This window comes from Octodon degus, unplaced genomic scaffold, assembly GCF_000260255.1.
Source record: "Octodon degus isolate 3935 unplaced genomic scaffold, OctDeg1.0 scaffold00007, whole genome shotgun sequence".
Classification (NCBI taxonomy): domain Eukaryota; kingdom Metazoa; phylum Chordata; class Mammalia; order Rodentia; family Octodontidae; genus Octodon; species Octodon degus.
Window position 1 is genome coordinate 13,710,100 of NW_004524583.1, and position 13,509 is coordinate 13,723,608.

General features: G+C 42.0%; 1 protein-coding gene across 4 annotated transcripts in view; it reads right to left on the bottom strand.

The window, feature by feature from the left end:
- The window catches only part of Rad51b (RAD51 paralog B), a 748,426-nt gene that overhangs the window by 182,707 nt on the left and 552,210 nt on the right, over nt 1-13,509 (bottom strand). For 3 of the 4 annotated variants that reach the window (XM_023702640.1, XM_023702638.1, XM_023702642.1), the window contains 2 exons: nt 11,055-11,151; nt 6,141-6,200 (listed from right to left, as the gene is read on the bottom strand). In XM_023702640.1, the coding sequence (XP_023558408.1) occupies nt 6,166-6,200; nt 11,055-11,151 (132 nt within the window). In that variant the 3' untranslated portion in view covers nt 6,141-6,165. Of the gene's footprint in view, nt 1-6,140; nt 6,201-11,054; nt 11,152-13,509 lie in introns of those variants that run through there. The other variant, XM_023702649.1, reaches the window with a different exon arrangement.

The window sequence follows — 13,509 nt, forward strand, 5'->3', positions numbered from 1 at the left end:
AAAAAGACACATTGCTTCTCTAATGCCTGTGTGTACAACCCAATAGCCACAATCATACTAAAAGAGGGGACTCTTAACTCTGGTAACAATAGAATTACATGTCCCAAAGCATTTATGAACCTCCTGAAGAGCTCAGGATGTTCTGCTGGTCACAAGCAGACTCTGGAGCCAGACTCTGCAGGTCTGAATCCTAATTACTAGTTATATGATCATCCACAAGTGATCTGGGCTTCATTTTGTTTATAAAATGAGGTAAGAACTTAATTCCACAAACTCATCTGAAGCCCTGGGTTCAATTCCCACCATGGAGAAAAACTGAACCCCACAAATTTGCTGAGCTTTTTTGTGCTTAGTACAGTGCTTGACACTCAGATTATCCCTGTAATCATTGGTAAGAAGGACACAAATTATGTATTTTCTTCCATACCACCATTTAGTACTGTAAGTTATTTGCTGTTTTCTCTCTTCCAGCAAAGAATTACAATAGCCTGATCCCATTTCTTTTTTTTCCAGGACCAGGGATCAAACTCAGGACCTTGTACTTGCAAGGCAGGAGCTTCTGTCACTGAGCTATATCACTGGCCCTTGACTCCATTTCTAATTGTAAAGTACTTTGATCACTGGAGGGCTCACCAAATACCATTTTAGAAGCCCAAGTGCACCAAAGAAATCTCTTGGGTTAATCAGGTGGGAAATCTAAACTAGACCTGAGCAGCCAGGACCTTAGAAGGACTAAAACTTATTATATACTTCTTCTTGCTTTTAAGAACTTCAGTAGTATACCCACCCCAAAGTGATAACCTCGAAGAGATGAACAGCCAAGTTTTCTCAGTTCATCCCTATCCCTTTTAACTTGTACCTTGCTGCTGGAGGAATTTCTGAACTTCACAATAATCCTGTCACTTCCTTTTTACAATAGCTTCCTATCATCCTCAGGAAAAGAAACATCCAAAGTGATGCATTTTAGATGAGACCTGCCACCATCTAGCCCCAGTAGGTCTACAGCCTGCCTCTACTCCAATACAGGGTTTTTTTCTTCTTCTCCTTCCTCCTCTCTTAGGAAGCTATGGCTCTTTAGAGGCCCAGCTGACGTGCCTCCTTGCTAGGTCTGTTATGGGCAGTCCCCTAGCAATATCTCAAGTCACTTCTTTACTGCTACAATAACATTTCCCCTCTCCCTCTACTCACCTGACTGTTCCTAAAGAGCAGAGACTAGCTTTTGTCTCTAAATTCCCAGCATCTGCACAGCACAGAAATCACTGCATGATAGGGATCTCATTAATGTCCTTACTGTGCATGTCGGACTCAGGTACCTCAGGCACCACTCTTGTTCAAATATAAGAGCAGCCTCCTTCAAAATCTGTTCCGAGGCTTCTGTTCTTTCCTGCTGCTTTTTCCACGCTGCCTACTGCCATTCACTGCATATGATTAGGCAGCTGAAGTTCACTGTACTTTGAAGGAACTGGTGAGTATGCACAGTGTGTGTGAGAGAAAAATTACAATGGTGGTTTCATGCCTTTTAGGTGAACACAGGTCAGAGCTTTTCCTTGGTTTGTCTCTCTTGTAGCTGCCTGTGCTTCATTCATTCTTCATGTATTTATCGGGTGACTTTGGTTGCTAGGCTTTGGGGATCCAGAAGTAAACAAAAGTCCTACCCTCAAGGAACTTCTGCCCCAGTGACTCTGACAAGATTTTGTCAAGGTTCACCTTGATTTAGTACTATCAGAGGGCAAGCTGTTGTCTTCTGACCCACTGCTGTTGCCCTCTGATCCAGTTCTATCCCTGACAGACCAACAAATTTCTTCCTGCTTGGGCTTTGTTTCCTGAGCCCTTCCTTAGAAGATTTAGCTTATTCTGTTTCTGGGTTAGGGCCATCTTGGGGTCATGGTCCCCCTGCCAATTTATTTTGCTACTTTTCTAGCCCTACTCATCTGTGTATCACATTTTAAAACAAAAGAGTCTCCCTCTTTAATCCCCCTGCACTTCGGTACCATCCATTTTCTATAGCTAGAGGGGACGATGCCTGGAAGCTTTGATTCTCTTAACTGCTTTTATGGGCCTATTAGATGGAAATACAGTTAATGAAAGCAATATTATAACTTAAAAAGACCTACTTTCTTCTAGTAAACACAGGAATACCTCCAATATATGCACAGGCTGCACACAGACATAGTTAAATTTAACCCATAAAATGCAGATCCTTTCCTGAGGGTAGAAAATAATTTTGCTCCAGTTTATTGAAATTATGGAAAGGATGTACCTTGCAGTTAAAGAGGTCTCCATTGAACTGCATTTCAGTTATTCAACAGCCACCGTGGCACCTCTGGTTTACCTCACCTTCAGCAGTTCACAGACGGCAGAGGACACGAATACAGTCTACGCTAATGAGCCTCTGACATCAGTCCCTAGAATTTAGGCCTTTTATACACAGCTAAGTTTGGGCCTCATATCTCATTAGATAACAACAGTTTAGAGTGGGAAGTAGAATCAGATTATGGAAAAATGGAACAAACTTCTCTCCCATCATGAAGACACATGCTAGGACTAATTATGGGCATAAAGAAAATTAGATCATAGAGGAATCTCCTGGTTCTCTGGGACCAAAAAGAAAATAGTTTTGATTTTTCCTTCACAGCATATTGGCTTGAAGGCCTGGACTAGTGATAGGTAACTAGTATCATTTTTTTTACTCTCAGGAGAAATGATGCTGAGATTGGCATTACTGAAGCAATTAACATATATACATGGTTGTATTTAGCAAGTTTACACTATCTGTTCAACTGGGCAAAGCCCTTCTAATAAATACTATGGCAGCATGCTTTCCTCATTGGTTCTGCCTTCTCAAGGAATCTATCCTTCATAAAGAACCCTGGAAGGGGGCCAATGTCCCCATTCATGATCCCTCCCAGAAGGAGAGGCATATAGGCCACATTCTCTGTCGTATGACTTCCTAATGGATGAAAGAACAGCCCATGCACAGAATTACAAGATAAATTGGGCTAATCATAGCACAACATAGATCCATGTCATGGAAACTCAAGGCATATACTGTATATACACACGAGAAAATGAATGTAATGATCTAAGTTTCAATCTTCCCAATCCCCATGTGATTTGACTATATTTTAGTTCCTACTTACATATAATAAAGAGAATCATAATTATAGTTTTATTGAAGAGATTCATAGATAAAAATGTAAGCTCTGGAGCCAGCTTCCCTGGATTGGAATTCTGGCTTTTCTGTTGATTGTGTTGCCTTCTAAACCCTTGATCCTTCATCCATAAAATGGGATGCTGCATCCCGTTTAGAGAGGGTTTTAGGGAAGATTCAATTCAACAGTGAATTTACATGCCAGACACACAAAATATGGCCCATAAATGTCAGTTATTCAATAAAAGGCCTACTTTAAAAAAAATGAGCTTCAGGAGCTAAATGTTTCTTGCAACCATAATAGCTCTGAAGCCTCCTAGTAACCACCCTATCCCACTCTGAGACAAAGCTTACAGAACTCCTGATACGTACTGACTGGGATGAATACTAAAACTACTCCTCCTACATATCTATGTTCCCCTTTAGAAGGTTGTCTCCTTAAGAGCTCAGATGGAGATTCTTGTCTTAGTGTCTGTAATGCCTGACATAGACAGGGTCTTGAATAAAACGATGGTTCTCAGAGTGTGGTTCACCAGGCCAACAATTTCACCAACTTCTAGGAATTTGTTAGAAATGTAAATTCTTTGGCTTCTTCCCAAAGCAACTGAAACTAGAGTGTGTGTATTATTATTTTTTAAATGTATTTGGTTGTTACAGGGTCTCACTATGCAGCTCGGACTCATAGTGATCCTCCTACTTTTAGCCTCCACCAACCTGGGATTACAGGCATGCCCCACCACTCCCAGTCTCGGTGGCCTGAGGGCAGGGCCAGGCTAGCAGGGCATGTGGTGCTAGAGATTGAACTGCAGTCCCTGCACTTGCCTTAAGCAGGAGCTTTAGTCTGCTGAGCTAGCTTGCCTTGATTCTGATGTATGCTAAAGTTTGTAAACCAATAGAATAAAGGCACTGGTGGAGAAACAGCCACCCCATATCTTTGACTGAAGAACATCCCTAACCTAGGCTTGATGGCACACACTTTTATAATCCTAACATTCTAGAAGGCTGAGGCAGGAGCATCACAAGTTGAAATCTAGCCTGGGTAACTTAGTGAGACCCTATATTAAATAACAAAAAAGGGGGCTCAAGATTGTTGTAACAATACAAGGGCCCTGGATTCAATTTCTGACAATAAATAAATAATAAAGAATAGCACTATCTAGAGGCCATTCATCTTCTCTGGGCAGATAGTTCTTGTGGTATGGGAAGTGACAGAATCAGAATCTAGATCAGAGCTCAGCTTGACCACCCTTGCTCTGTCACACTACCTGGACAGGTCTTGTTACACATTCCTCCAAGTCTTAGCAAATATTATAAACATATTCTACAAGTGTTCCATGCCACATTACAGCACAAACTGAATTACCCTCCAAGCACCACTCCTGGGCATTCTTCATGATCTCTCAGACCTACAGACCACTCACCCTTGATATACAATGCTGTGCAATGATGGCAAATAAGGATCTCTTCTTAGAGAATCCTTCCAACTGGAAGGCCTCCAGGATCATGCCAGCTCTGGGGATCTCATTCTCTGTGCTTTGGCTCTGATACTTTTGTGGCTGAGGTGACTGATAAAGCTCCTTTAGCATTATTGTCCCTCTGGTCTTCCTGACCCTGAGATTTCAGCAGGAAAACATGACAATGTGGGAAATTAAGACAGTAAATCTTATGTGGTAAAGAAATCTGGCAGGCTGGGTGAAATCCTTTCAAAACACCTAGCCCAGCTCTCACATGAACCACCTCAAAGACAGCTCCCTGAAGAAAGCTTTCTGGCTCTCATCCCTAACTTGATTCCAATGCACCTTGGGCTTCAAATGTTGTCTTTCTTTGGTAAACTGGCACTAGCAAAACAGAACTCATGACCAAGAAGAACTTCCTGATTGCTGACTTTAATGTTCCCTTTCTCCTTTTGATCTCTCAGCCATGGGTATACTGGGCCCTGGCCTCCCCGCTGAAAATCCTCAACGAGTTCCCTCCTCCTTGAGATTTATAGCTTTTCAGACATGTAGGCTGTGTCCATCTTTACTCAACTCTAGCCTTCCTGCCTTACATAATATTTAGATTTCCTTTAGCCAAACACCACACATTTCTGGCGCTTTTAATCTTTTTCTATAAATTAGACCATTCATAGCATCCAAGCAGTTGCTGGAAGTAATATAGCCCTAATCAAGTGTCATGGATTCTTGAATACCAGGGAGAGTGGGGAATGGGAAATTCATGTGTCCTTGTGAACAGAAGCATGTACGGCTGTGCACTGAAATATATCTATGGCTTTTGAATCAAAAACTGAAAGATTACCAAGATCCTTAAATATCTGTATGCAAAGCTCACTTGTGAGGCTTCAGCATCCAAACCTAAGGTCTCACAGGAAGCAGTCTGGACTCCTGCTCTCGGCACCACCACCTTCCACTGCTGTGTGGCCTCAGAGCAATTAATTCCCTTCTGTCCTCATGTCTCAGTTCCTTAAAGTAATTAAGAAACTCATCTTAAAATAATTAAAAGTACTACAGAGATGCTAATTCTAATACTGTTGATTGCAGTGACTTGGTGTGATGCTTTATGTTTTCAAAGCATTATTTAGGGCTGGGAAGATAGCTCAGTTGAATAATCGCTTGTCTGGCAAGCACAAGGGCCTGAGTTCAATCCCCAGTTTCACCAAAAAAAAAAAAAAAAAGCACTATTTAGCCAAACTGCTCCCTGGCGCTGGAGTGGACATTGAAAGCTGTTCACCCATGGGAATTGGTACGTGTTTACATAAATCAATGAACATGCAGTTTGAGACTGGGCCATGAAGAGCCTGGGAGCTAACTGGTAGAGAAAGTTCGGCAACTGACCCACCCCACTCCAAAGTTTGTGGTTAATGGATTACAAATTTGGGTAATGCAGAACAATAAATCACATCTAAAATAATAAAGCTGAAAATACACAATTTAAGCAGAAACAGCAGTGTTTTTTATCGGAAATGAACAAAATCATTGATCATAGCAACTGTCTGAGATTAGCAGGGAGCCACATTTTCAAACATCCTGCAGTAAATCCAGAGCAGATCCAGCTGGAAAGCAAGAGTGGAAATAAAACTCGAAAATTCATACCATGCTTTGAAGTCTGTTTCTTTCACAACCATAAGTCCCTGATTTGCCCCAACCACTCTGAGCAGCTCTTGCTTTCTGAATTTATTTTGAAAGAGACACAAGCCATGCGATTGCATATAATCTTTCAAATGCACTCCAGCTTTTTGCAGGGATTGCTTGCTGGGAAATTTGAGTCCCAAAATATTTTCTCTTACACATGAAATAAGCCATTAATTCCCCTGACTCCAATCAGAATAGAAAGGCTTCTAGCACCAAAACTAGAAATCATTCTTTGTTCTAGTTTTGGTGCTAGAAGCCTTTTTATTGTGTTCTTTCCCTAACTCTTTCATGTACTTCTAATTTTTAGTTTTTGCGTGCTATAATCTATTGAAAGCTATTCATGCAGGTGAAAAGATAACTGATGTGCCAGGTCCTGAAATTTCAGTGTGGCAGCCTAATAATATCTTGCTGCTCACAAAGCCAAATGGGATTCCTGAAGTGGACGATGTCACCACATTGAAGTCACCCTGTTATATCCTCAGAAGAAAGATAAAGGCCTATGTTGCACTGAGCTGTCATCTTGCAGATGGCTCAACTGTCACCATACATCAATGTCACCTACCAACTGTGCCTCATAGATGGAAACTCAGCCAGTTCTTTTGCTCAAATCTCAGGTGACTTTAAAATAGGACACAGCAACTTGGGCCAGCTGGCTGTTAGCTCTTCTTCATCTTATAAGAAAAAGAAAGGATCCCTATGGCTGAAGTCCAGTAGTCCTTACTGTCTGCAGGGTCCCCAAGGAAGAACTGAAAGGGTAAGAAACAGAACAGTCACCACAGTAAATCCCTGAACTCTATGATGACCTATGTGTGTGGAATTTCTTCCGATAAAGCAAAAACTGAAGAAATTTAAATCGCAGGGCCCAGTCTAGAACAACGTAAAATATAAGCACAAAAGCTTTATTTCTGCTCTACCACTCCTACTACACAACATGTTAGATGAGTAGAACATTACTAACGTCTGTTCCTGCTCTGACATTTCAGGATAGTGAGGTGGGTCTGAATGAAGACCAAGGGCACCCAGCCACAGGTATTTACAGAGTGGGAAGAATGACCATGTTGCTGATATTACCCTGCATGTTCATAAGGATCTTCAGAAATTTTAGTGCTGACACATAGCTCTGACGTCCTCCCTCCCTGTAGGTGCTTCTGGGCCTGCTATCTGCCTCTCTCCCACACCAACATGTACAACCAGAAGTGTGTGCCAACAAGTGAGGGGGAAAAACACATCAGGATAGTGATTTTTAACTTCTGTCAATTTGTGAAAGTCCTCAAAGTTCCAATCTCTCACATGCATTAAATAGTAGAGCTTGGGAAAGGCAGGCTGCAAACTGACAATCACACACCAGAGATGAGAAGATGAGAAACTATTTTAACCAAATACAGAAAAACTCGCCTTGCCCACTGAGTCCTTCTCCAGGTACAATTCCTTGCCATAGGAGAAACATCAGGAAAAAGCTTGCCTTTTGGGGTCCACTTCTCCCCTTTCTGGTGCTCCCATTTGGGAGGTGGAGAGTTCAACAGTGAAATGAAATGTAAATGAAGGAGATGTTCCATAGACTCGAACGGAGCTGTGCATAAACTGAATCCAAGAAACACCCAGGCACAATTTAATGGGGGGGGCAACATGAAAACAAAGAACTCTCAACTTTACAAACACTGGGAGGGCAACAGCTGGTCAGCCAGGATTAAAGGAGCGTGAGAGCGCACCTCCCCACCCTGGCTTCTCCTCCCCCTCGGCCATCCCTGCAGCCAGCCAGGGCTCACTTTTACAGCCCTGGGCAGATGACCTTGTTCTAGCTAAGATAGGGGCTCCTTTGATCTCAGCAGGGGGGTGTTCTGGGCCTGCAGCTGGCAGATATTAATAGCACAGGATCTGCTGGTGCAGAAGAGCTTTTGGGCCAGGTCACTCCTAGTCCCTCTTCTGCGTCAGAGCAGAAGGAACTTCATTTCCCGCACCAACCCCTGCTGGGTGCTCCTGCAGGTCAGCTCAGATCATTTTATCCCTGGCTGCTCTGGGCTGCTTGTTCTCACCCTACTACCACTTGCCAGCAAGTGCTGTTAAATCAGTGTCCTCCATGCCACAGCCCAAATCTATTACAGGACTCTGACAATCAGAACTCAAAAACTGTCTCTGAGTGGCTGCTCCTGAATGCAACAGTTATAATCTTCTAACCAGGACTGGAGAAGACTTAGGCAATCTTTTCTTTACCCAATCTAACACAACATAACAAGACACTGAGACCCACAGTGATTGACACAGTGTCTAAGATCAGTTAGCACAGAGACCAAGCTGACATGATGGATGTTTGAAACAATGAGAGCAACTGCTATTTTATATGAGACATGAAATATAGTATCATATAATATAGGAATATATATCACAACCATTGCAATATGTGTTAAGAAGACAAGTGTTCTAAGATATTTGTTCATTTTAATTCACTGGTAAGTAGCTTCATGATAGACTTTAGGAAAAATATTTAGATATCCTTTTTACCTGTTCAGCCATACAGAAAAACAAGATGTGGAAAAAGCAATTATTTCCATTTTCCTTTGGGTCTCATAATGAGGAAAACTGGTGGTGTAAGGCTGAGCCGGTAACCCAACTTTTCAATGCACAGGGGCCACTTTTTTGTAGCAATTAAACTGCAGCTCAGAACCATTTCTTTTGTCTCTATTTTATTCCTCTTCTTTGCTTCTGATAAACCAGGAAGCCACAACAAAGAATACTGTTTGTCAAATGAGGCAGCGAGATACTTTCTTTTGTTCAGCTTTGAAGCTGAACAAATGTGGGACTGTGCGTATGTAATTATAACAGCAATTTTTAATGATGTTCCTTTGTACTTTGTAAGATTCTCATGGTCACTGTTCCACCAAAGTATGCAGGGTAGAATTCATCCAGCTTTTACTGACTGCTTAAAATATGCCTGTAATCTTGCTAGTCACCAAGGTAAAATATGCATCCAGAAAGGACAGGACAAATTGTCCTTAAAAATCTGACAGCTTAATGTCAGAAAAATATGAGAGGTCAAATGAATTCTTTTAGACCTTTTCTTTACGTAGCTGAGCAAGAAAAGAAGTCAAGAAGGAGGAAGAGAGAGACCAGCTGTACAGGTGTGGAGGGTCCAGGCAAGAAGTGGTGTTGACTCCCAGAAGGAAGGGACTTGGAAGACGGTCCGTGGTGTTAGTGAAAGGGAAAATGCTGCCCCAGAGGGGGCGCAGCCTCTGCCACAGTGTGGGGTGTGGAGGTGGGAGTGGCCAGGTCAGCACACCGGTACAGGAGCCTCACATAAGGAACTAGTGGGAAGAAGGCAGGACAGGAAGGAGAGGGCACGCTGTGAAAGGCTGAGAAACATTAAGTTTATCTGGTGGTTTTCTGAAACTGGTCCACCCAAAGGAGGAAAAACAGCTGTCATTGCATTTGCTGATTCTGCAGTGCCAAGACTTCTAACCCAGCTGATTATGACAATCCCCAAATGCTCCAAATATTTTAAACTGTCTTTCTGATTTTAGCCATTCTCTCCTAAGACAACACCCAGCTTTCTGAGTATGAAAGAGATGTGGCAGAAGTTTAATTTGGTAGCAGCACAATGGCAATGGCAGAGACTAAAATTGGGAAAGTCTGTTGGATGTTATTAAAATAATTCTACTGTAAGTTTAATAAACTAGTTGACTATAACACAAATTACAAAAAAAAAAAAAAGGAGAAAAGATATATTGGGAGAGAGAAAACTTAAGCAGGCTCAATGAAAGAAAGGAGCTGGGGGTGGAAGAGATTCTAGATGATTCAGCTTTTCAGCCCAGGTGGCAGGAGGATGATAATGCATCATTAAATGTAGAAAGAAAGGATACGGAGCATTTGATAGCTTTTGTAAAGATATCATTAGTTTTCACTCAAAGAAACCATTAAGAAGTGGGAGTGTGGTTCTCGCAGCTTCTGAGAGCGTAAAGCTAAGCTGCTATCCATGGAAGCCCTTGTGAGCAGTCAAGTCAGGAGGCTTGGTAGACCTAAAAGCCCCCTGTATTCCATCACAGACAATTCTCAGAAAGTGGAAAGGGAAGAGAGCCTCAAAGCAAGAGGTACCTTACCAGGCCTATAGCACTGTATCTGAAATCCAACTACAACAAGAACTCAGAAATGTCAAGTAAGAACATTCAATAAAGCAAGAAACCACCTTCTAGCTTGCTGTAATTTCCCCAGCTACCTAAAGCTTATTACCGTCAAAACCAAAGCCAATCTGACCTTTGCTAATAAGAGAGGGAGGAGAAAATTTTGTACATTTATCACTAGGTTTTTAATCTTTCTGTAAAGTTCATCAGGAATGTCACATCTCTAGCACATGAAGCTGCTGTGCACTTTTACTCATACATGTGCTCAGGACGAAAGAAGACTAAACTGTCATAAGACTGCTGGCAAAGTTAACCATTAGTCTCAGAAGAAAGCCAATTAGCAGCTTGCCAGCCCTCATATTAAAGACCTAAGACAACCCATAGAACAGTGAGAAACTTCCAGATGGAAATGATGGATGCCTGTGAAAATGACACACTCAAGTGAAAAAGGAAGCTCACTTATAGGGGTGGGACAAGACTCCAAATGTAAGAGATCAGATGCCAAGAATGGTGGCCAAGCCCAAACCACAGCTCCACTGGCTTTGCTGGCTTCACTGGCCACGCCACCGGAAAGCCAGCTCTCAGCAGGAGGCAGAGAGGCAGTGTCGCTATGTATCAGTGGCTCAGTGTCGAGTTTCAGCCTCTCCAGGACAGATCCCTTACCTTCAGACAGGGACAAATCACCAGCTGGAGACACCAGGTCTGCCTGAGAAGCCAGGGCTCTGCTCAGATGCGTTGTAATTTGATTCGTCAAGATAACCTGTGAATAGACAGGGGAAGGGAGAAGAAAATAGGAAAAGACAAAATTAATTATTAGAAGTATCAAAAGGCAGACTGTGGGGTAGGAGAAGACTGATAACTATCCAGGTAGGAGAACCCAAGCTCTAACTTTTACCAACTTTATCTTCAGGCACGGTCCATCAGTCATTTAAAACCTACAGAACTAAGAAAACAGGCTTTTTTTCATAGCTTAAGTGGTTAATCAATTCTTCCTAAAGACTCAGAAAATTGAGACTAAGAAATGTTGCTATATTAACTAAAAAAAAATAAAGCTAACCAGAATTAAGATGCACATGCACAGTTTAACCACCTGAACTGTGAAATCCGTGTCTATAACATAAGATACTGTTAATGTGAGATAAAAGTAATAACTCGTAATTTGGATGCCCGTCACCTCTTCCTCTGCTACCTCAAAAGTCAGAGTTTTACTTCCAAATTTGTGAAACAGGGGTAAGATCATCTTTAGAGGAATAATGGTTCCTCAAATTAGTCAAATTCTAACAAATGAAATTCAAAGTCTCACTATTTGTTTAAAACATGAATTAACATCACCTTACCTATACAAAATAAAGTTCAAGCACTTAAAATTCCTGGAAAGAACTCCAAAACTACCTAATGCACATGTGCTACTGCCACACAAAATTTTCATATTTGTTACAGTCAAAACATATTCATTTCCTTAAAAAATTCTTATTTACAAAATCTACCTTATTGCTTAAAAACTTAAAGGAAGAATAAATGCAGATTCTCTCCTGGGAAATTGTAACATGCTTAAAAACTCAATGACTTCCAATGTAATGCAGAGATAGTGGTCTGAGTGCCTCCTTGGCAAGCACAAGGACCTGGGTTTGATCCCTGGTACCATATACTATGCTGGCCCCAGAACCCTGGGCACACTGAGCAGGCCACTGAAACTGGGTGTGGTGGTGCACACATGTAGTCTCAGATCTGGGAAGGCTGAGACAGCTGCATCACTATGAGTCCAAGCCACGTAGTGAGACCCTGTATCAAATAAATAATAATGATAATAATAATTATTATTATTATTTCTGAGATTTGGGGGCTTTCATTTTATGGGTAGAAACTATAGACATCCTGGCCACTCAGAGAAAAATGCCCCTTGGATAAAGCAACCTGGTCTCTAGGGCATGGATCAGTGCTTGGGATATGCATCTAGCTGAATTTCTTGGTCTGTCCTGAGGGTCAGCTAAGTCCTCTCCGCTTCATCACTCAGCTTTTCTGTTTGGGCTTTCAGACATGTGCCTATGATCAGTCATTTTTCTCTTTTGCTCTAACTGGGCTCCTTTGATTTTCTACCATTTCATCCTTTTCATTCCCTCATTTGTGGTGCTCTCTGTACCTCTTGCTTCCAATGTGGAGGAGTCTCACTATGTCTGAAACGATCCCTGCATGTGGATTGGAAGGAGCTCAATGACGCCATGGTTCTCTTCCTTTAGTTTTCCTGCCAGACCTAGTAACCGGCTGGGACTTAGGTGCATTGCTCCATTTCCCTCCTCTCCCCTTCCCTGCCCTCCCCTTCCCTTGCCTTCTCTTCTCATCCTCCTCTTCCTCCTCTCTCTCTCTCTCTCTCTCTCTCTCTCTCTTGGACTATTTCTCACAAGGAATCTGTTTTCTGGCAGAGGAGGGGTCTCTTTTGGACAGAGAGTAGGCTAGGGCTGTGTGCTTCAAGATTTTCAGCCTCACTTGCACTAGATGCACTTTTCCTTCTCTTTTCTTTCTTGTGTTTTCAGGAATTTTTTCTCTCTTTTTTCTCGTTTCTCTTCAGAAGCACTTTCAGAATCAGAAGAATCTGAAGACAGAGACTCACTGGAGCCATCTGAATTACTGCATGAGGAGCAGGAAGACGATGATTATTTGTGCCTTTTCTTCTTTTTTAACTTCAGATTTTGGGATCAGCTCTGCACAGCTGAGTATCAACACCTCAGCAAAGGGTCTGCTAGCTGCCTGTTTTCTGTCTCTCACACAACTTCTAGACCAGAAATCATTTGTCCCAAAACAACAAGATGAGGAGTTGCTTTCATTGTTATGAAGAACCGTGATCCACTTGTCTCTTTCCCGACTAAAGAAATTTTTAGTTGTGTTTAACAACAAAACTCTCATATTCAAAATAGCCTTCATAGATAATTCTCCTCCTTGTCCATTGCCTTCACAGACGTCACCACCCTGAACCATGAAATCCTTAACAACTCTGTGAAAAGGACAACTCCTATAGTGTAATGGCTTCTGGGTAGATTTCCCTGTCACTTTCTCTCCTGTACAAAGACAAGGAAAGTTCTCAGATGTTTTGGGACACACATCAGAAAACAATTCAAGGGCC